Consider the following 24,004-nt stretch of genomic DNA (forward strand, 5'->3'; position numbering starts at 1 on the left):
CCTTTGTCATTTTACATATATTGCTCCCAATTCCATTTCACGTGGCATACATGTACACAAGGAAAGGAGCAAACATCTGTCCTGCACCACTCATTTCAGACCTGTCACTGACATTTCTTACTCCATCAAATGTAAAGCTACCTATGGAAGCAGCAACATCATATAGCAACTCTGCAGAAATGACTGTACACCATTCTACATGGGTGTGTCCACATACAAACTGTTCACCCAGAATAATAGCCACTGCCAAACTGAAGCAGAGGAACTAGGCCCCACAGTTGCCGAAACCCTCTGGTGTCAGTCTGCATTAGTCCACCACCCTCCACCATCCTCCCATTTCCACCTCGTTCCAATTCCTGTTGCTCCAGATGAATCTTTTGCACATCATCTCTCCTTCCTACACCATATCTGTTCAGTCTTAGAAGACTTTCGCAGAACTTTACACCTGCACACATCTGCCAATTCTATCATCAGCTTTCACCCCACCCCAGCCCACCCCTGTCCTGTACCACTCTCTCCACTTAACCAATCTGAGTTTGGCACCTGAGGGGGAGGGGTGGGTGGAGAGACAATGATCAGAGGCAACAGTGACTGTGTACCTGCCTTCATACATATTGTATTCCATCCGGATTTTTCATTACACCAACGAAAAAGGGTGAGAGATGTGAAGGAAAGAGTGTGCATAAATATGGAAGTCAAAGGAAAACAACACACAGAAAAAGTACAAAACTTGTAAACATGGCTACACTGTATTAGTTGCTTAGCTTGTTTAAAAACTTACTGACTAGTGTGAAAACAGAAAATTACACCACCAATTAAGCCCAAGACATTTCAATGAAGTAATAAGTACAAGGAATGGGTAACTGAAGATTGAGAAACAAAAAGTTAACAGAAGCTATGAGTAAGTACACTGAAATCAAATTTTTACTCTAAACTTTCATGTTGTCCTCAAGTTTCACAAATCAGTGTTGCCATGTTATCCTACTTATTACTGGTACTCATGTCTTTTTTTCCAAATATACATTTAATTCTGTGTGCATTATACACTATCAATCAGTGTCCACTGTGATGGATAAGAGAAGTAAGCACCATCACAAAAGACTAGAAGTATTTGAATCTGAGTGTATGTAGCTGTCAGAAGCAATCAACGCCTAATGTGTTGTCAGTGGAGAACCCTAGAAGACTGCATTAAAAGAAATATTAAGCATGATGAACATGAACATTTCATATAATCAAGTCCCTGTAATGAGCTTTTACAACAAACAAAAATAAGTCTGCTTCATACACAATGGTCATAATGATGTAAAATTAAAGTGCCTTCAAGCATCTGGATGAAATGCAACTAAAATTAGTTCCCTGGTCGTGCCTGGATCCAATTCAATTTGTGGACAACTGGGAGTCATAAATAGATGAAAGTTAAAGTGGCTACCAAGTAACGACAAATAAGTACGCTACAGGACATTTAGCATTGTGATACTGAAATAAATACACAAGACTAGTTCATGGAGCCAGTGCTACATGTGTAAAGCATCCAATAAAAAATAAAGGGGTGCATACAAAAGGCTACATGTGATCTGTAAACATCTACTTGTACATAGGTTTGAAATAAATGTATACTTTTGCAACACACAGATCTAACTGAATCTGAAAATGTTTGTATTCCCATACAAAAGTACAATCAAATTTACCCTCTGTGATCAGGCACTTTAAATGAAATAAACTAATGATCATTTATGGTGCTTATCTTTTAGTTACTAATGGGGGAACTGCAAAATGTATTATTAATCACAGCAAACAGTTCTTTTAAACAATGAAAGGAAACAAAGGAAATAAAATGCAGGCACAAAGAAGAGGCCTGATAATATATTTATTTACAAAACCAACAATCTAAATCTGCAGTCTCACTGGCATCAATAAATCCTCTGCATAGGAATCTTCCCACAATCCATGTTACAACCTCCATTGTCTTCTCAAATGTATGGCCACATTCTCACATACTAAAAACCTGCAACTGCAGTCAGTTCATGATCACTTTCACAGATAATGCTGCAATTCATTCATGGTAGTTACATTTTATGAAACATGAAATGAATCTAATATAAACATAATACAAATGTGATATGCATAGATACAAAACTGCTTAAGTATGTACAGCAAGAAATCAACATATTAATATTTTATGAAATAACATTGAACTACATTATCTTAAAATTTTTAATGCCTGTAGCATTGGATTACTTAAAAAGTGTCTGAAGTGTCAACATTCACCGTTTTCAACTGCGTGCAATAAATAGAGACGAAAACTAGCTCCACAGTAATCAACACTCTGATACAAATTATCAATACATACACACTTAGCAAACAACTGAATAAACAAAACACAATGGCAATTTTAATCTGTTACTTGCAATGTACAGTTATTAAAACAGAAAGCACAGCACAACTGAAACTACTCTAAGGCTATGAATTTCAATTAATGTACAAGAATTCAAGTGTTTTGAAAGAAATACATCATCAAATAATTAAGAAGATCAAAAATATTGTTTGAATGTTTGTGCAAATAAACTGCTTCCTCTATTATAGGAATAAAAAGTCTTTCACACAGATTTCATTACATCATCACAATCTTCCTTCCACAAAAACAATTCATGCTTCCGAATGACCACACTCAAAAAAAGGAGTGCAAGTTACATATTTTTGCAAACGCTTTTCCATTTTGGCTAAAGAGTGGTCACTGCTTGAATATACACTATGTCAGTTTAGCCAAAGAATTCTCTTCCTGTAGCAGTGCCCAACACATTAAATGTAATATAGCTATAAATGGAATGGTTAATACTAGATAACATGCTTTCAGGGATTTGTAACTGTTTTTCTTCCAACAAAAATTTAAAAACCACTTTCCTTTCAATAACTGTGAATCTGGTCAAATAATTCTTTAACATATTGTCCTATCAGAGTGCACAAATGTCATCACACAAGTTCAATATTCTCAGCTCTATGACTTTTAGTATCAGATGTTTATTTTGTAAATGCTGCGAATACTGCCCATACTGTTTCATTTGTATTGGGTTTCATGCTCTCTGACTCAAAATCTAAGTCAAGGAGCTCACGCACTCTCTTCATAGCAAGTTCATAGTCATCATCATTCAGAGGTGCAAAAGCATTTTCTAAGACATCAGAAGCATGGGCCAGGAATATGAGGGATAACAATCGTTTGTCCATACGGTGAGGATCATTGACCCACTTTCCAAGGACTGCATCTTGAACCTGCACATAAAATTAACCCATGTTCAATAAATAACAATTAACACATTCTGATTTCAGACAGTAAGATTTTTAAAAAATTGTTATGAGTACAAATCACAGAATGGGTGAAGATAAACACTGACTGTAGAGAAGAAGAAATAAACTGTAGTTAGATACAAAACAACAACTGGAATATGGCAACTCAACTTACAAGCTTCGCTTTCTACAATCTGTGGTTACCTTCAATTAATCCAATAAAATATGTGTACATTATTTCTTATGACAGTTGTGTTTGTGCACAACCAAATATCTGCAGGACATGCTGAAAATGAAGTACCTTAATATGAAATGAACAACATGAACTGGTACATCAGAGATATTACAACATGTTTTACTACTACCAAGTATACAAGTCATAATTTATGAAATTTCTTAATTCCACAAATTTTGCCACAAATTAAGGAGAAAAAGTTTATTGAAACACAAGTTATATGACATATGGGATAGATGTCAATGGCTGCTTACCAACAATGACACAAGAATAGCAAAGGAGATTGAAAAAACAATCATCAATTGCCAAGCCTTTGAAAATAGTTTCATCAACAAGGGCAAAAGTAGACAGAAAGGGAAATGAAGTAAGCCCAAATGAAAGTGAGATGTTACTCTGGATGAGGCACCACAAATGGACGAGATAAAGGGTAAAGGCCCTAATTCTAGAGCACTAATAATGACATACTGCATATCAATAATCAAAGACAAATGGTAAAAATAATGCACGTTAGGCAAACTTGTAGAAAAGTTCATTGAAGATATGAGCATCTTCGAAAAGTGAGAGAGCTATCAGTCAGGCCTTATTGCTGGAAGAGTAGCTGTGTGTGCATGAGTTGCGTGGTTGCGTTACCTCTCAGGGAAGACTTGGTCCGTATGATTACCTGCTAAATAACCTCTTCTCCATGTCCTCTTTTTGGCAAGTAGAACTCAATCATAATACAGACATTCCATTAAATTTAGATCACCTCATACATAGACAGATACTGTTGTGAATTGGCAGGAGCCATTTCACGGAGTTTGGAGGAAGCCGAAAGGCACGCGATTAAGCTCACGCAGGCTGGCATGAGGTCTGGAACAGGTCAGAGAAATAAGACTAGCAAAACAAGAGTAACTGGTAGAATACTTAACTTTAATCCACAATTGGTGAACATCTCTTGTTACTGTACAGGCTTCACAATAATAATTATCAAATGCTATGGCGCCTTGCTAGGTCATAGCAAATGACGTAGCTGAAGGCTATGCTAACTATCGTCTCGGCAAATGAGAGCGTATTTGTCAGTGTAGCTTCGCTAGCAAAGTCGGCTGTCCAACTGGGGCGAGTGCTAGTACGTCTCACTAGACCTGCCGTGTGGCGGCGCTCGGTCTGCCATCACTGACAGTGGCGACACGCGGGTCCATCGTATACTAGCGGACCGCGGCCGATTTAAAAGCTACCACCTAGCAAGTGTGGTGTGTGGAGGTGACACCACAGATACCATCAAGACTGAATGTGACCTCTTGTGCTAAGGAAATGTTTACCAGTTTACAAGAAATTTGCACGGTGCTCTCTTAAAGTAGTGAGAAATGGTTGACAGTGTGAAGACTGCATCCACTTTTATCGTGTTGGATGCTGTGAAGCAACCAAATTGGATGGAGATGTAGCTAGCTTTTATCACTGCAGTAGCTGTGCTTATCAATCCACAATTATGTAGGAGCAGTTGATCTTAAGTCAAAGCTGATCAGACAGTAGCACAGATGTTAATACAGCAATCAGAGCCACAGTTGGCAGCAGTAAGGTTAAGAATATGACATGACTTGATTGTGATCAAACCTGCCAAATCAGGTACAATGTTCAAGAAAAGCTACAGGTCTGCTAGTTTTAGTCTAGATATCTGGAACAGTTACATTGTTCTGGAAGTTATGACTAAAAGTGAGCAGGTAGCTCAGGGAGTTCAGGAACACTCAGATAAGATAGAGGAGTAAGTGAAAGTTAAGGTTAGCAGCAGTCAGAGGGTAAGAGAACTAGGAACTCTTCCTGCTAGTGAGCAGTTATAGAAGTGGAATGTCAAACTTAGAATTATAACAATTGCCAGAAAACCATTATTTTTAAGCCAAATGCATGGTTCAGTAATGTTACTTCTGATTTAGAACTCTGCGGAAAGATTTCGATAAAGGTCATGCAGTGATTATTGGCTATGCTGGGAACAGTTTCGCCCGTAACTCCAACTACACAACTGACGCTCATTGCTCAGAATGCTCCTTACACTAATGTGAAGACTGTGTCGCCACTGAGGTATACAACATTGCCTGGATGATGCATTCTGTTGAACATCAAAATGCACAGTTTCAGCAGTTGCTCTATAAAGTGAAGCTACGACAGATGTGTTCATTCCTCACATGGTTGAAACACACACACACACACACACACACACACACACACACACACACACACACACACACACACACTAGAATTCCAGGATTGTGGATATATTCAGTATGATCAGAGTACTGGGTGTGCCCAATCCCTGTGACTTACAATATTTTCACTAGAACTTCTTAAGGATAAAGTTATCCAAAATATGTAAATGCTGAATACTGGTCAACACAATTGCAACAACTAGTGGAGAAACAAAAAATGCCAGCTTGGACAGCACAAAAGGTAACATAATCCAACCGGATTTTTCCATCAGAACATATGAAACTTGCTAATTAAGAACGAGATTCTCGCAGCAGTCCATAAAAATGAAAAATATAAAGTTATTCATACAGATGTGCTGTGCAGACTTGGAATAGCAGTTCTAGTAGAGTATGGGTCCCTAAGAGCACTGTTACAGGTTAACCACTTCATAGTAGACATGTGTTTTTGTGTTCCACCATTTTCACATTCTGCACCTTCATTTACACTTATAAGCCGATTACTGGTATGTCCTTGATGTACAAATGAAAGCATGCGTCAAAGCTAGATCCTAATATTTTATGCAAGATTTAAGTGTTTAAAGGGAGATGTAATGGATTTTGGTCCAAAAAATCAATTTTTCAAAAATATTATTTTCTTGATCTACGCAGATTAATCTATGTTGTGTGTGAATTTTATCACGATAGTAGCTTTAGAAATGCCTTTAAATTGTTAAAACTTTAACTCTGCACTGGCAGCCACTCCCAACTTTTCTGTCATTGGGAAACTGCTTGCTTCAGCAGAATTTTTGTCAGTGTGAAGGCTATTTTCTTTCGATATCTTTGGCTAACATCTATATCTTTACCTGAAAACTTTCTTGCATGTGGTTCATTTAGTTTTGACAATACTAACAAATATTAGTAGGTGGAAGGTTGAATTCACAAACCTTTAAGTGGAAGTCGAGATTTACGCATAATGCGTGGTGCAGAAACTGTGTTTAGGAAACAGAGGTTCCATGGAAATTAATTTACCAACAAAAAGGAGGAAGCAGCTTGAAATGAAAAACATAAGCTCTCAGCTTCAGCATCGAAACTTGGGACAAGAGAATTGTACAGATGCGTGAATGATGATATGATATGGATTCCATTGGATTCAGACTTATTGATTTATAGGTTCTTTGCCAGGCTATAAAGTTTTCATGTTCATGTGCTAGCTGTAAACATATGGAATGCATGATTGTTGTTAAAGAAAAAAAGAGTGGGAATAGCTTGTGATTTAAAATTAATTTGTAATTCGTGTGGCTATGAATTTTCATTTTCCTCCAAAATAATCTGACACTGGTACCTATGAAAGCAATTTTAGGTTAGCATGTACTCTGAGATGTCTTGGACACGGCAAGGAAGGAGGTAATTCATTGTGTGGTTTTCTGAACATGCCTCCACCTTCTGCAAGGTTCGAAAAAATAAATAAAGAAATGTCTAAAGCTGTATGCGATACTGCCAAAGTTTCTGTGAAGAAAGCAGTGGAGGAATTGGTGGAAATAAACAGAAAAGAAATAGATCCTGTGGTAGATATTCATGACAGTGACCCGTCTGTGTGTGTGTGTGTGTGTGTGTGTGTGTGTGTGTGTGTGTCCTGGATGAAATGCGGTCACATGTATCTATGGAGTTACATATTTATTGGTATTGACTCAGGTAAAGTTTTAAATGTAGAAACTATGTCAAAATACTGCCACGAGTGTGCAGCAAGGAAGACAGTGAGAAACTGTGGCAAGAAAAGCATGCAGTAGCATGCTCTAAAAATTATAGGGGCTCAAGTGGGGACATGGAGGCTGCTACAGCTGTGAGGATGTTCTCCAGATCTGAGGACAAGTACGGTGTTAGATATACTAAATACCTGGGTGATGGGGCCTCCTCTTCATTCAAAGCTGTAACAGATAAAAATCCATACAATACAACAATAGGAAAGTTGGAATGTGTTGCCACATCCAAAAGAGACTTGGTGGTAGGCTTCGTTGCTTGCTGAAAGAGAAGAAAGGTGAAGCACTCGAGGATGGCAGACCATTAGGAGGAAAAGGCAAGCTTACACTGAAAGAAATTTATTCTCTTCAGTTATTTCATGGGACAGCTATCGACACACACACACACACACACACACACACACACACACACACACACACACACACACACAATTTAGAGGCAATGAGGCATGTTGTGTGGGCATTTTTTTCGCCACAAACTATCCACTGACCAAACACCAATGCATTATCTGTGTCTGGAAGACGATTGGTGTAAGTTCAACAACAGAAATGAGACATATTCACATAAATATTCATTACCAGAACCTGTTATGAATGCAATTAAGCCCACATTCAGGTTTCTTGCAAACCCTGATTTATTGAGGAAGTGTCTTCACGCACAGACACAAAATGTAAATGAAAGCCTCAATAATTTAATTTGGATTAGATGCACAAAAAGGACATTCTGTGAACTTGAAGCACTCAAAATAAGCACCTATGATGCAGTTTTATGTTACAATAACGGAAATAATGGCAGAATTGAAGTTCTGAAGAGAGTTGGTGTAGATCCTGGTGTTTTTACTACAAACGCAATTTACACCATCAACAAGAGCAGGGTCAAGAAAGCTAACAGATCAGTGTCTTATCTGTGAATACAAGCCAGGCAGATTCAAAGAGGAGAGAAGAGAAACCTGGAGGATGAGGAGTATCAGTATGAAGGATTTTAAAATTGAGGTATGCATGTTACATGTAGAAGAATGAAAAGAAAATCTTTGAACCTCATTTTCTCTGTTACATTTATTACGTTATAAGAAGCCTTTTCTCATAAAGTATATGCGCTAAAGCTATGAAATTTTCAGGAACTGTTCTCAATGTGTTGCTGTCTCGCTGGAACTAAAAAATACGAGATCCCGCAATTAGTCTGATTTTTAGATGATTGTATGTAGAAAAAAGTTAATTTTGGATGTGCAAATTTAAAAACTGTTAATGATACAATTTGTACCATGAATTAATAACTGTAGTTCAGTGGTCTTATAACCTTCTCAGGACACTACAGTAAATTTTTCAGATTTATTGCACGATTAGAATTTGAGTTATGGCTTTCTGTAAAAAGAAAATTAAAAATTCAAATTTCTGGCAATATACTAATCCTGCATATTTTACTAATTTTTGGTTAAAACATAGCTCTTTTGCTTTACACATGCAAAATTTTAGATTTGTACATTAATAAATATGGCTGTAATTATTTTCTAAATAAATGTTTACTTTTTTGGTTACATCCCCCATAAGGGTGTGCACATGAACAAAGCAGGTTACCTATGTAGCAGAGACCAGTGTAAGGGAGCTCAAAGCAGCGCTTAGAATATTCTTATGTCATCTAATGGGGGAGCACATTGTGTGGCAGCAGCAACCACAGAAGATGGGCATTGTCTGCCTAGGCGGACTGAACAAAACATTCTTTCTCCACTTTGGCATAATATATATAAATGAAACTGTAACCCACCACACAAAATCCCAACAGACGGCAATAAGACAGAGAAGTCGCAACAAGTCTGCATTTGGTGCATGTCACATCCTCTGCTGTGTATAAGATATGGCTAACATATTTAATTTTTCTTTAAACTCTGCAGAAGAACTATAATCTCTAAAAAAAATGGACTGTATGTAGAGCAGTCACTACTGTCCACAAGTGTTACAATACAGTGGGAGAGAAGTACAATATTCATCAATTTTCATCATATTTCATGAACACTTAAAGATATTAAAATGAGGTTCTGGCAACTGATAGCATGAAAAGAGGCAAGTATTTTTTATATAGTTAATATACTACCATTTCTTCCCTACGGTGATACAGAAGTAGCTATAGTTTATTTTTTTTTTTTTTCTTCAATGAAGTAATTTTATTTCTAGGAGGCACCGACAGCTAGTGGCAAGAGAATTTGTGTGGGTTTGCAATAACATGTGAAGAAATTAACATTTATTTTCGTAACGAGAATTGCCTTTTTTGTAAGCTATGGATCTATCCTGCCCTCAGGAGCTTGTTTAATAATAGATTATGATTCATGATTCCGTTGCAGTTGTTAGTGACGTGTAGTTGTGTAAACTCCATCACATCTTAGCAAAAGCAAAATTTTACGTAACATGTAGGCTTTACTCAAAACTCACCAGTAATAGTGTCCCTGGCAGAAAGAATGTTAAAATACTGGCAGAAAAAAGTCTTCTTTTGCGATTTTGGTACAATCCTGTAATCCATTGTTTTTAATGATGAACAGCTGGAATGGAAACTCAGCACAGAATTTTCTCCCTATGCTAAAATGATCTTAGAAATGTCAAACAATTCACAGCAAATAATGTAAACCTTTTTGTTCCTGTCCCCATTCACAATGAAATGCTGAACTTGTCGACTTCTGAGCTCATTATTTGTAGAGATACAGGTATCACCTATGGTTGTTTTTCTAACAGAGCTATACTGCTTTTTTTGCTCCAAAGTAGTAATTCCTGTTGAGGCAATAGAACTATTTTGTAGTTCTAAAGTTGTGTACACATTAATAACTAGCAGAACCCTGCTTACTACTCGTCTAGTTGAAAACAGATTATCGATACCTTTGATGAACAACAACATACCACTAAAAATAAGAAGAATAAGAAGAAGAAGCTGGTTTTTCATGCATCTCAATGTTCATGACATCTCATGAACTTTACGCTGTACAATGATATAGTTTTGCACATAAATTTGTAGGTGTATGTGGATACTTTCTGCAAAATGTGTTGTGACAACAGTTGGTAGTCAAGAAGTAAGAAATTAAATTGTCATGCCTGGCATTGAGGTTGAACTGCTTGAAAAGTGAAAATGTAATAACTGATGTTTTTTATGTGGGCATCAGTGAGTTTCAAAACGGTTTGAAATTATGTGTTAAATCTGCTGGAAGCCGCTAAGTGCTCTTATTCTCAAATAATGGATCAATAACAGTCCTGGTAATATGCGTGGCACGAGTTATGCTGCCTTAAGAAATACACAGTTTCTTCCTGTAACACTTAATATATTGTGTTGTATCTTTAATATATAATTATACCTCCTCCTAAGTAGTTTAAGACAGAATTTTAAATTAGGTCAGTAATTATATGAAATACTGAAAACTAGATTTTCATTGCCCTGCATGCTGTCAGACAGGCAACTGGAACTGGGAACGGGTGACCATTTCGACTGTTTGGTAATATACATTTGAAGTGAGAAAATTCAGTCCTTCACTGCACAGGGATAGGAACAAAAAGCTGGTACATAATTTGTTGGGAATCTTTTCTTCATTGATCATAGAGGAGTGGAAAGAAAATCTTATGGCAAGTTTCAGACCCAGATGTTCATTAGCAAAAGTACGCTGGATTACAGGAATCCCCAAAAATTGCAACACATGATTTATTTTCACCTGAGTTATTTACCCTTTTTCTTTGAGAAAAGTGTCATCACTAGTAAGTTTCAAGAAACATCTATGTTAAATTGCTGCTTCTGTCAAAAAAAGTAGAGTTTCAAACTTCACCCCACTAATATTCTAATATACTTGTAGTAGTTACAGAAACCTGAGTCATAGTCTATTATTAAACAAGCAACTGAGGACAAGAAAGATCAATAGCTTACAAGAAAGCTCATTAACAGTTTAAAAACAAATATGTTATCTCTTCACATACAAGTATGTTGTTGCAAACCAACATAATTTTTCCTATCCCACTGAAAAATATGTACTTTTATCTCTAACTACATAGGCAAAAGTTGTGCATATTAATCATATCATCTAGTATTTTCTCTGAGTACTACCATTTGCCAAAATCACTTTTCACAATAGCTTGAACCATTTATGAAATATGATGGGATTTTATTAATGGTTCAGTCTCAATGTACTGTAGTGCATGGACAGTAGTGAGTGAGCTACGCGGAACCCATTCTGTCACGACCAGAGACACAGATCTCCTCACAGGTAAAAAAGAAAAAAAAAAATCAAGATGTTATCTACATTTCATATGAAGCAATGTATACCCTAATGTGCACAAAATGTGAACTACAAGTGACTCGTATGATACACTGTAAACTATTCAAATTTTGTATGACGAGATACTTAGTATCGGAATATCACAATAACTACACCAAAAATACAGGCAGTGCACCATGAAACTAATATACAAGTAAAAAAAATCCAATTTTTTTAGTGAATACTTTCTTCAATACAGTTTGCGAAAGACTGTCTCATGGCACCAACATATACTTTGTTGAGCTGTTCTGGCGTCATGATCAATTACACCTTGATGGAGCTGTGAGACGAATTGATGTTGGGTTAGGGATGGCTCTGAGGACAGCCAACTTTGCTCATGGTTCTCTGGTGTCTGTCGGGACTATCGACAGATGGGGTTTCACTAGGCATGGCCTACACCTAAACTGGAATGGGAAGGGAAGATTGGTACAGCTGATTCATGAAAGTATAGAGAGTGGATCTCGGGCCACACATGATCAAATACCTGTTGCCATAGGTAGGAAAAGTACATCTTTATTAGGATAAATCCAGACAACAGGTTCCCCCACCTAAAGAGTATCTGCAGCACTTTAAAAAATACTGAAACAATCACTCACAAGACAGATTTTAACACCTCAAATATCACATATACCAGATGTCACAAAGAAAAACAAACCACTAGAAACAGTAACATGCGGCATTTCACAGACTTAACAATCCTCCATCAAATCATGCAATCAATAAAAAATAAAATACAAGTATTAGAAGTTGAGCCCCAATCTCTGAACTGCACAGTAGTTTGTATTACTGAGCACTGGTGTAGAGACAGAAATCCAACATGTAGTATTGTCATTGTATGAAAAAGTAAACTCTTACTGCAGAACTACTTCAAGGGGCGGAGGATCACTCATTTATATCAGAAAAGGAACACAGTTCAAATCAAGACATGACCTCAGTACAGTAAGTGAAAAACACTTTGAAATATCAGTTATTGAATTAACAGGGCTTGATATAACAAAGAAATTAATCATTTTGTGTGTGTATAGATCTCCCAGTGGTAGTATGGACACTTTTTTCAGTAAGTTAACAGAAGATTTAGATGAAGCCTCAAGTATAATGATCAACATAATTCTGCGTGGGGACATTAACACCAACACTAATATCATAAATGAATCCATCAGCACCTTCATAAACATCCTTCAAAGTTTTGACATGTCCCTACTGGTCAATAGTGCAACAAGGATTACTACGACTTCATCAGTAATTGACCATGTGGCCACAAATATGTATAGGGAAAAATGTGATGAGCTGTAAAAGGTCTCTCACTATCAGATCGTCTCTATCAAATAACAACAGTAAAATCAGGCATCGAATCATTCCCTAAACTACAAGCCTACTAATGACATCTATCAGAAATCAAAATAAAAGATTTTTCAAAAGAACTAGAAAAACAAAGCTGAGATGAAGTGCATAAGGAAACCAATGTGAATATGAAATTCTCTAAATTCTCCACATTGTTTAAATTGAACTTTAAAAGGAATTTCCAAAAGTATGCTTGTCTGTATCAACATCTCACCAAAACAGATGGATAACCACAGGTATTAAGAAGTCCTCCCAAACACTTAAACACCTCACTTTCACGAAAAAGATTCGCAATGATACAGAATTCTTAAATTTCTATCATAGATACAAAAAGATCTATAGGAAGTTGCTGATTGCTGGAAAAAAAAAAAAAAAAAAAAAAAAAAAAAAAAAAAAAAAAAAAAAAGGTCAAATTACGACAAAATAATATATGATGCAGAGAATAAAAGCAAAGCAGACTAGGATGTTATAAAAAAAGGAAACGGGGAGAGGCAAACAAACGCAAAATAATGTACTGCTAAGGGAGAAGGATAAGGCAATAAATGATCCACAACACTTAGCAAACTATGTAAACGATCATTTTTCAAGTATTGCAGAGAAGCTACAGCAAAAAATCCCCCAAACAAATAGAACACCTGTAAATAATGTTGCACTAAATACAATAATGTTACTTCCAACCACAGAGAATGAAGTTCAAAAACTAAAAAATAATAAGTCAGTAGTCTTAGATGAGTAGGCTTAGATGAAGTACCAATGTGTGTACTGAAACAATGCATAGGGATTATACAAGGCCCCTTAACAAATATAATAAATGAATCCTTCACATCAGGGACATTTCCAAAGCAGTTAAAACAGCAAGATTTGTACCTTTTCTTAAGAAAGGTAAAACAGAAGACATAGAAAATTACCAGCCCATTTCCCTGCTGTCACCATTCTTAAAAATAATAGAAGCAATTATGAAAGACAGATTAATGAATTACCTGAATAAATACAATATTTTAAGCGAATCACAGTGTGGTTTCCGAAGTGGCAAAAATACAGAGTCAGCCATAGTAGAATTCACAAAAGTTGTACTTGATGCTCTTGATAAAGATGTGTGTCACAGGCGTATTTTTGGATCTTTCTAAGGCACTTGATACAGTCGATCACAAGATTCTATTAAATAAATTAGAAGCATTAGGAAGAAGAGGGGTAGCTAATGACTGGCTTCAATCATACCTAACAGATACGGTACAAAGAATAGAGATAACACATACTTCAAATAGATCGAAACATTTAGTGAAACACTTATCAGAACCAAAATACATTAATATAGGGGTTCCGCAAGGTAGCATATTAGGACTAATACTATTCCTGATACACATCAATGACTTTTCCAGTAGTGTTACTCATGGTGAAAAAATTCTCTTGACAGCAATATTATAGTCACTGAGAAAACAAGAGAACTCCTTGCCGAGAATGCAAATGAAACTCTCAAGGAAGTTTATGATTGGTCAATAAGCAATAAGGTGACATTGAACATAAAGAAAACTAATGCAATGAATTTCAGTTTAAAGCGGACACCTCTATAGACGGTAGCAAAGGCAAAATTTCTGGGAATGAATATTGATTCTTAGTTGAAGTGGTGTGAACACACAAAGGTACTTGCAAACAGAATGTCATCAGCATGTTATGCCCTTACAATCCTATCATCAGCGTGTAACATGCAGTGTCTTTTAGTTACGTATTATTCATATGTACACTCAATTCTTAGCTATGGCATTCTTTTTTGGGAAACAAATGCACAAATATGAACACAATTTTCAAACTCCAAAAAAGAGCCAAAAGAATAGTAACCAAAAATACCAGTCGAGCTCATTATAAAGATCTGTTAAAAACACTGGGGATTTTAACTGCTCCACACGAATACATTTACCAGTCAGTTGTACACATCAAAAATAACATTGGTAATTACTGCATAAACAGCTCTGTCCATGACCATGCAACAAGAGATAGACTCAACTTACATTTACCAAGAAAAAATAAACATAAAACTCAAAACAGCATTTTCTACCTAGGAATAAAACTATAATAAATTACCAAAAGAGATTAAAGAAATAGCAAAAATACACTTATTTAAAAAGGCAGCTAAAAAGTACATGTTATGGAATACGTTTTATACACTGAAGGTTACTTGGCTAAAACAGAGTAGGGGTTTGATAAAAAATGTTATACAAATAATAATAATAAAATATCTAACATTCCACATAACATCTTCACTTTATGTTTTTTTCTTCTTTTTTCCTTTCTAAAAATACTTACTCCCAAGCTAGGCATAGCACAATACTAACCCCTCTTCCTCTTTCTCAGCTCAACATCTCACTCATTATGGAAGGATGCTGACTCAGTTTTTCAGGATAGCAAATAGGAAGTTGCGGTACAGAAAATGGCCCAGAGATCACCAGTGTGTGTGTGTGTGTGTGTGTGTGTGTGTGTGTGTGTGTGTAGTGATTGAAGTGTTATGAAACAATGTGTGTATAGCGTGTGCAGTGACTGATAGTGAGGTATGAGAGAACAGCGTGGCATTACATTGTTTAATAAGTTATTTGTAAAAATAGTATTTATATCAGGAGTAAATCTAATGACTGTCCCTAACTAGAAGTCTGTAAATATATGTGTATACAAATTAGCTTATTTTAAATTGATCTAAATTTGTAATTACTTTGACATTTCCTATATCCTCGTAAAGAGAGATCTACAGATGAAGAAAGCTGCTGCTGCTACTGCTACTAAGACTGCGGACAAGCCAGCTTACACACAACATTCTACTAGTACTGGCAGCTTAGTCGACTGGTAGATTAACTAGCTTCAGAATCAAATACTACCAACAGTTACACTTTTATGTTGGTTTGGTTTGGGAGTTAAAGGTCATCAGCCCCTTGGTCAAGAGATCAGTCACCTGGAGTTAGTGACATCAGCCAAAAATCTGATCAAATTATGAAATATTGATGCCAGAGTTAAGAAATAATTTGAAGAGAGGTAAAAGTGTATGGCTTGGGCAGGTATGCAGATCAGAGGATAGATGAGGGATTCATCTGGGACTGTGTGTGATGGGAGAAAACTTACATGTATCTGAGGTGCTGCCCCCCCCCCCCCCCCCCCCCATCCCAAACATACCTGATTAAAGGTCATGACAGTTATGGAGGAAAGAAGGGGTTTTAGCTTTGAGATTCATAATAGTAAAAGTGAGAAGCCAAGGCGAGAAAAATAATTTGCTTTAACTGTTCTTTTGTCATCAGCTAGTATTGAGTACGAGGAGCCCTTAAAGGCTTTCCTTCAATGGAATGTTACCCCTAAAACATAAAACAAGTTGCAACAGCAAATGTTGCAAGCTAAGGCTGCTGTCAGAGGAGGGAGAGTCAAAAGTCTCCCAGACCAACCATATGGTGTGAGATGCCCCGGCATGCAACTCTGCACCTATACCAAAAGTAGTTTAAAACAGTGGTTCTGAGAATAAAACCCACATTCTCAGAGAAAACTAAGGATCAGTTCAACCACCCATATGCTGTCTGCCAATATTAGAGATAAAGAATCTGGAAGACCATGCTCAGCATGGAGAGTCACCCCATAAATCCGCACCTGGGATCATCAAAGCCAATTTTGGTTAAATAATCACTTCTCTAGCAAACAGCCGACCAGTTCATTACCTAGGATACTAAGATGACATGGTACCCAGAAAAAGGCAACTGAGCAGGCAGTATAACCAATGTTAGACAAAAGATCATGGACAGCACATATCACAGGTGACAACAGTAACACCAATCAATAGCCTGGAGACTGCTAATCGAGTCACTACAAATCAGAAACATGGCCCAGAGAGGCTGTTTTAATAAAATGTCAGGCTCTATCAATAGCTAGTAGCTTCCCCTAAAAACACTTCAAGTTTCTGGTAGCAAATGATGCTCCTGACCACATGGGAGTTGTGCAAGCATATTATGTCCTATCAATGGTTTTTGAGCTGTCAGTGTAAATGATGATAGCACCCTGTTACTCCCAAGGCAACAGACACAGAAAGGTCATGTGGGATGACAAACTTTAGGTCCTTGAAACAGATTTGTTCCAATTCACAGTTTGGGTACAAACCAAGGAGTGCTGTGTGAGAAAACATGGCGGGCATATGCTAAGAGGGTTATTCGGAGATCCTGACAGAGGTCCTCAATGTATATTCTAACTGGTAATCTCAAATAATGGTAGGTGTCACGGAATCGGTACCCTTTATACGCAAAAAGTATCTGTTAAGTTGGATTATTAAGAAATTGGTAGATAGTGATTGCATTAAGTGAGCAAAAGTTGGAACTGAAGAGGTAAGATCCCAATGTCAGCTAAGACACTGTCTACAGGACTGGTCAAGAAGGTGCCAGTGGTCAGTGTTACTTCATGATGATGGACTAAGTCCAATAATTTCAAAGTCGAAGGTACTGCTGAGCCGCAAATGTTGTACCACAGTACAGTTGGGACAAGAATAAGGCTTAGTAAATAGGGTATAGAGTAACACGATCCATAGCCCAAGAGGTGTGCACGACAAAAATCCCTGTGATGCAAAAAGCCAGCATAATCATTGGCCTTCAATCTTTTCAAGCAGTTTGCAGAGCATGTTGGTCAGTCTAATCAGTCAATAGCTGTCGATGAATGCTGGGTTTTTCTCTGATTTAAGAATTGTGATGATACTGTCTCTCCATTGCAAAGGGAATTTCTCTTCTAGCCAAATACACAAACATGGTTGAAGATCATGGGCAGATGGGGCTCTTTCGATCATCTAATTACGAATCAAATCAGGGCTTACAGGGCAAGAGCCTGAAGGGGTTCCCAGCCAGTGTAAGGTTCATTATATACTTTGACGTGAAGGGTAAAGGGATAGAGAGATGTCTTTAACTTGTCTTTAATACATTCAAAGGTAGTTGAGCAAGAAAAGTATGACCACACTGTTGCAAAGTGGGTCATAATCATTCGGCACGAAACAATATGTTGGTAGAAATACCACCACAATGGAGGTGACCTCTAACAGTTGTTTGTATGTGCCAGCCCAGCAGACTATGAAACTTGGTGTACACCTGGGATCAAGAGGTGTATATTCCCAAGAAGGAGATGAGTGCTATCAGAATTCCTTCTTACTGCAATTAATTACATAGCAATACTTTGCACAAAGCCACATGAAGTGATGAAAGTGTCTGTCCAGGATGTCACTTATGAAATTGCAGGGCTCTTCAATGAGCCTGTCTAGCTGTTGCAATGGCTTTTGTCGACCATGTCACCGGCTGTTGGTGAAGGGGTCTAAAAAAAGGGGAACGGGTCATTCTATGTCAAGTTATCCAAGGCCATGACACCCATTATCTCGTTGTGAACTGAGATTTTGTATACTGCTTTTGTATCTAATATCATGAACTTTTGCTAATTTTTATTGCTTTATTTACATTCTGTTGGCAGCAACTGCTGAAAGTTTGATACAATGCACTACTTTACAGCAAACTGTAAAAACATGAAAATAAAAAAAAAAGAAAGAAAAAAAGGAATGCTGACAGTTTTTCCCTGAATATCCATTCGGACATGTAGTTTCTGAAAACATATTAGAATTGTCCAATTAAATTTTTGTAAATTAATTTTATTTAATTTTATTGTTAAATTAGAAAAAAATGTTTTGGGCAGCTGCCCTCCCTGAGGTTGTATTACAATGGAAACTGAGAACACGGCTGTTTTTATCAAAACACACATCAGATTTCACTTCTATATTGACATGAAAATGTTAGGGGGAGAGAGAGGTTTGTACATATATTGGTTTCAGAATTCTAAACCCCTCACGGGTAATTCCCCCCCCTCCCCCCCACCCCCCCCATTTGTTTCACCTGGTCCTACTCAACCTTCCTAGATTTTGATTTCCACCTCAAAGATGACTACATTAGTACCTTTGCCCATATCAAACCTACTAACCACCAGCAATACCTCCATTTCGATAGCTGCCACTGGTTCCATACCAAGAAGTCCATACAGCCTAGGCAACTGTGGTTGTCGCATCTGCAGTGACGAGCGGTCCCTCTCGAAATATACCGAATGTCTGACTGAAGCCTTCACAGACCGTAATTATCTTTTCAACTTTGTACAAAATCAAGTCTCCCGTGCCTTATTTTTCCAGTCTCCCACCACCTCAAGTCCCACTGTATGGCCACAAAGGAGCATTCCCCTTTTAACTCAGTACCACCCAGAACTGGAGCAACTGAATTACATACTCCGCCAGGGTTTTGACTACCTTTCATCGAGCCATGAAATGAGAGATGTCCTGCCCACTATCCTCCCAACCCCTCACATAGTGGTATTCTGCTGTTCATTGAGCCTATACAATATACTCATCCACCCTTACGCAACTCATGCTCCCAACCCCTTACCTCACTCAAGGCTCATACCCCTGTAATAGACCTTGATGTAAGACCTGTCCCATACATCCTCCCACCACCACATACTCCAGTCCAGTCACGAACATCACCTATCCCATCAAAGGTAGGGGCACCTGTGAAACCAGTCATATTATTTACGAGCTAAGCTGCAACCACCGTGCTGCATTCTATGTGGGCATTACAACCAACAAGCTGTATGTCCGCATGAATGGCCACTGGCAAACTGTGGACAAGAAACAAGTGGACCACCCTGTTGCTGAACACTCTGGTAAACATGACATCCTTCATTTCAATGACCGCTTCACAGCCTGTCTACATGGATCCTTCCCACTAACACCAGCTTTTCTGAATTCCGCAGGTGAGAACTCTGCCTGCAATACATCCTACATTCCCGTAACCCTCCTGGCCTCAACCTTCGTTAGTCACTGTCCTCACCCATCCATACCCTTTCCTGTTCCCATTCCAGCACTACACAGCTGTCATTCCACCACCACTCTCAGTCTTTTTACTTCTCTCCTTTTCTGCTACTCCCCCCCCCCCCCCCTCCCCTGCCTTCCATCTAACTTGTAGCACTTCACTGTCCACCACCCTCACCATACTATCGCTCCCCCTCCCCACTCCAGCCTCCTCCTTACCCTCCCTAGTCACCACTTCCATCATCATGCACTGGTGCTACTGTTGCATTGTGGTTTCAGTTGCCTGAGACTGTGTGTGTGTGTGTGTGTGTGTGTGAGTGTGTGTCGATGGCCTTAATGGCTGAAAGCTTTATTTATTTATGACAGTCTTTTTGTTGTGCCTATCTGCGGCTCAGCATCTCCACTATATGGTGAGTAGCACTTTCCTTCTCATAATATTGTTACATTCCATTCTGGATTTTTCATTGTTTGATTCTTTTAATTATTCTTACTATCATATGTTTATATTTGTATCTCTTGTTGTTAGATGTCCCTTTAAGTCTGTAATTGTACTTATGTTTCAGAGTTGGTCTGAAAACAGTCTTAGATTGACAAACCATTCACCATTTTAATAAATGTTTTCATGTGATCAAAACCATTTTAAATAACGTGCGGAGAACAACAACATGCTCAACACTAGTACAGAGGGCATAGTCCATTTCAAACTAACAATGTCCGATGGCAGAGCTGTAGCAGCACCTGAACTACATCTCCTATGAGAAAGGATTCAGCAACTGACAGATTTGGACAGCCCTGCAATCCAAGAGCCCCAAGGATGACACAATGGTCAAAAACACAGACGATAATAATGAGATCACTTTTGTGCTGTTTGCTGGCAATATGTCATCAAAAATTGGAAGACTATGTCATCAAAAATTGGAAGACTATGTCATCAAAAATTGGAAGACTACTACAAAAACACCACACAAAGCCAGCCAAAACATGATCTTTGTTGGAGACAGTGAAAGAGGACCTGGGTCTCAGGTGTACCAAGTTCCATGTGAATGCAGAAAAATTTATATTGGACAAATGATCCACACAACTGGAGATTGATTTACAAACAACTTATTGTTGCCCATCGATTCTGCAATAGAGGCCTTCCAACTGAGCAAGGCACAAGGTCCAACAATAAGCTCCATCAAAGCAGAACGTAACAATCAGACATGAGATATGACAGACAGTGCCTGGAAGGCAACTGAGACTCACTCCCACCATTGCAGCCACACTCCCCCTCACCACTGAGCATGGCGTGGGGCCGTCTAGGCCCAAACTCTGGTCCGGCAAGAATGAATACCATCAGCATGCAGTTGACACTTCATTCCATCAGCACCACCTGGTGACGGCGGGATGGTTGTTCGCTGAAACATTGTGGACCTTCTATGACTGGATCCAGTAGTACAGCAAGTAACCTTAGAAGCAGCATATACATCAGAATGCCTCAGATCACTGATTATCTGACACTTTGTCAGTCAATCCCTAATTATTATTTAACACAATAATCTGCAGTTCTATGAAATTGGAGGGAAAAAGGAAGTAGATAACAACAAAATTAGAGTTGCTCTTGAACTGCCAGCCACAAGTCTCAGATTTAACAATGGAAGCTAAGGTCTAAACCAGGGTAGACATCATCTATGATGCTCTATGGCTTGCAGATTGGCAATGTTATCAAGTTTGGATAACCTATGGGAGGCTAGTTTTATGTAACGAATGAGAAGCGAAAAAGGAGGTGATGTATTTAGAGCTGTAAAGTGAAACCATTCTATGTTCTTTGCAAGTTATTAATGATTTTGTGCTATTTGCATTTTTTTGTGGGAGCAGTGGCTGCCACTACAATTAAACAGAGCATTTTGACTGAGTTCACAGTGACTAAGTGTGCTTTATATTGCATGGATTTATATCAACGTAACATGATGAGTGTGACTGAGAGATGACCCTGAAAGAATGTAGCACTATTTTTGATGGAGTACAACAGAGATGCAGCAACAGTGGCCACTTTTCAAAGTGTTATTTGTAGAGGGTCAAAAGTTTCGTTGCCGACAGATTTAAACTGGTAAGTATTTAACAGTTCCTCTATTTGCGGGTATACAGGGTGATTCAAACTTCCTATCACAGGCCTCTACGGGTTGTAGAAGGGATTTAGTAGACGATGATTTGATAAGGAACCCATGCCCAGAAATTGATCGCTTGGATGTAAAATCAGTTTGGGGATCAGATCACTTTCAAATCTCGCAATGAGCTCTGCCCTTCATGTTGTAAGAGCATAAGGCACGGGCAATGTTTCAAGTACTTGCCCTCGGGTTCCCTTCTACATGACAAAGGAAGTCCTCTTCAAAATCGAGAGTGCAGTGCATCTGAGGAGCACCACAGCCAACTCTCCTAACTTCGAATGTATCAGCTCCTCACAGCCGTTTTAGTAAGATTAAGGTGTTACGTAATGTCATACAACCGTTTTAGTAAGATTAAGGTGTTACGTAATGTCATACAGACAACAGGGACTGATAATGGCACCCCCTTCTCTGCTTGTGTGTGCTCCATGAAGCAGGACATCTGAAAGTGATTCGATCTTCAAACTGATTTTATATCTAAATCATACATTTCAAGACATGGGTTCCTTGTCAGAACTTCATCTACTAGTCCCCCTACAGTCCTTAGAAGCCTGTAATAGGAATTATAAAACACCCTGTTTATCTGCAGAAACAAATTTATATGCCATGAACTCTGTATGTTGGTGGCAATGTGTCTCAGATAGAAAGAAAAACTTTGAGAAAGGGGAGTTTCTGTTGAAATTTATGAGCTGCTGATTGAGAAGGAAAGGTCTGGCAGGTGGAGCAACAAGAGAGCAAAATCAGTATTTTGAAGAGTAACATGTTCTTACAAACAACTTGCTAGACAAAAGTTTAACTATTACGTATGGTCATAAAGTACAGTTCACTAGGCGCTGTTATCTGTATTTCTCTTAAGAGAAATGATTATGCAATCACAGACTCCAAAGAGGCTTGAGAATGACACAATAACCAAAATTATGACTGTAAACAAATGTGTGGCAATCGTGGAAATCATTTCATTCTTTCTTTATGTCATGTAAGGATCAGATATGGCTTTCAAATGCCTATGTAATAATCACAAATTAACTTTTAAATTGCCTTTTCTACCAGAAAAAAAATAACCACTGTTTGCTTTCACGAATTCCACACCCAAATGCCGTGGATATGCTGGGAACCAATGGCCATCTTCAATAATCATCTTTCATCTCTCTCTCTCTCTCTCTCTCTCTCTCTCTCTCTCTCTCTCTCTCTTTTTTTTTTTTTTTTTTTTTACTGCTTCTTTGGCATGAAGATGGTTGTCACATTGGTCTACAGTGTAGCCTGAGGTACTGATTAGTCAGAAAGGTGATAGTATGCTTGTGAATGGATGGCACCGATGTATATGATATGACACCATCAGCTTCAGCAACATTTGTTAAACAGACATAACAGTTACTCTCAAAATAGTTAGAGATCACTGTTTATGTGTGATACAGACTGCATTGTCATTTTGGCTACATAATCATGTGCCACAAATTTATTTTATGGTGATTTTTAACTTTGTGACTGCAGCCACTGCTTTTCACACACATTTCATATTTATACCAACACCAAAATTTAATAGAACTGCTTCCACTCTAGATACTAATGTATTGCCCCTTGCCCAATATTTTGTTGGTACTGCTCCACCTGCAACAATACATCCCATTATACTATTGCATTGTTGTGGCCTCAGTCTGTGACGCATCAGTAGCATGTTAGGAGTGAAGTATTAACGTCTTCAAACTTTTTAATTATGGCTACAAGTTCTTCTTAGAAGTGACAATACGGAACGCGGTGACGAGTGAAATGTGCCAACTCAAAGCATTGTCTTTAATCAAAGAACTAGGCATTACCAGTTTCAAAGCTAGCCGGGGCTGGCTATCAAGATTTTTAAACCGAAATGGTTTAGGATTCTGGAGGAAAACTACTATCGCTCAGCGACTTCCAGGCGATTATGAGGAAAAATTAGTGAATTTTCATCGTTATGTGATAAACCTGCGCCGTAAA

General features: G+C 38.0%; 1 protein-coding gene across 1 annotated transcript in view; it reads right to left on the minus strand.

Moving 5' to 3' along the window:
* Positions 1-1,830: 1,830 nt before the first annotated feature.
* LOC126190853 (Golgi phosphoprotein 3 homolog sauron) overlaps positions 1,831-24,004 on the minus strand; it is a 43,381-nt gene continuing 21,207 nt past the window's right edge. The window contains exon 4 of the mRNA XM_049931442.1: positions 1,831-3,267. Within this exon, the coding sequence (XP_049787399.1) occupies positions 3,019-3,267 (249 nt within the window). The 3' untranslated portion in view covers positions 1,831-3,018. The remainder of the gene's footprint in view (positions 3,268-24,004) is intronic.

The sequence above is a fragment of the Schistocerca cancellata genome, chromosome 6 (genome assembly GCF_023864275.1).
Source record: "Schistocerca cancellata isolate TAMUIC-IGC-003103 chromosome 6, iqSchCanc2.1, whole genome shotgun sequence".
Lineage (NCBI taxonomy): Eukaryota > Metazoa > Arthropoda > Insecta > Orthoptera > Acrididae > Schistocerca > Schistocerca cancellata.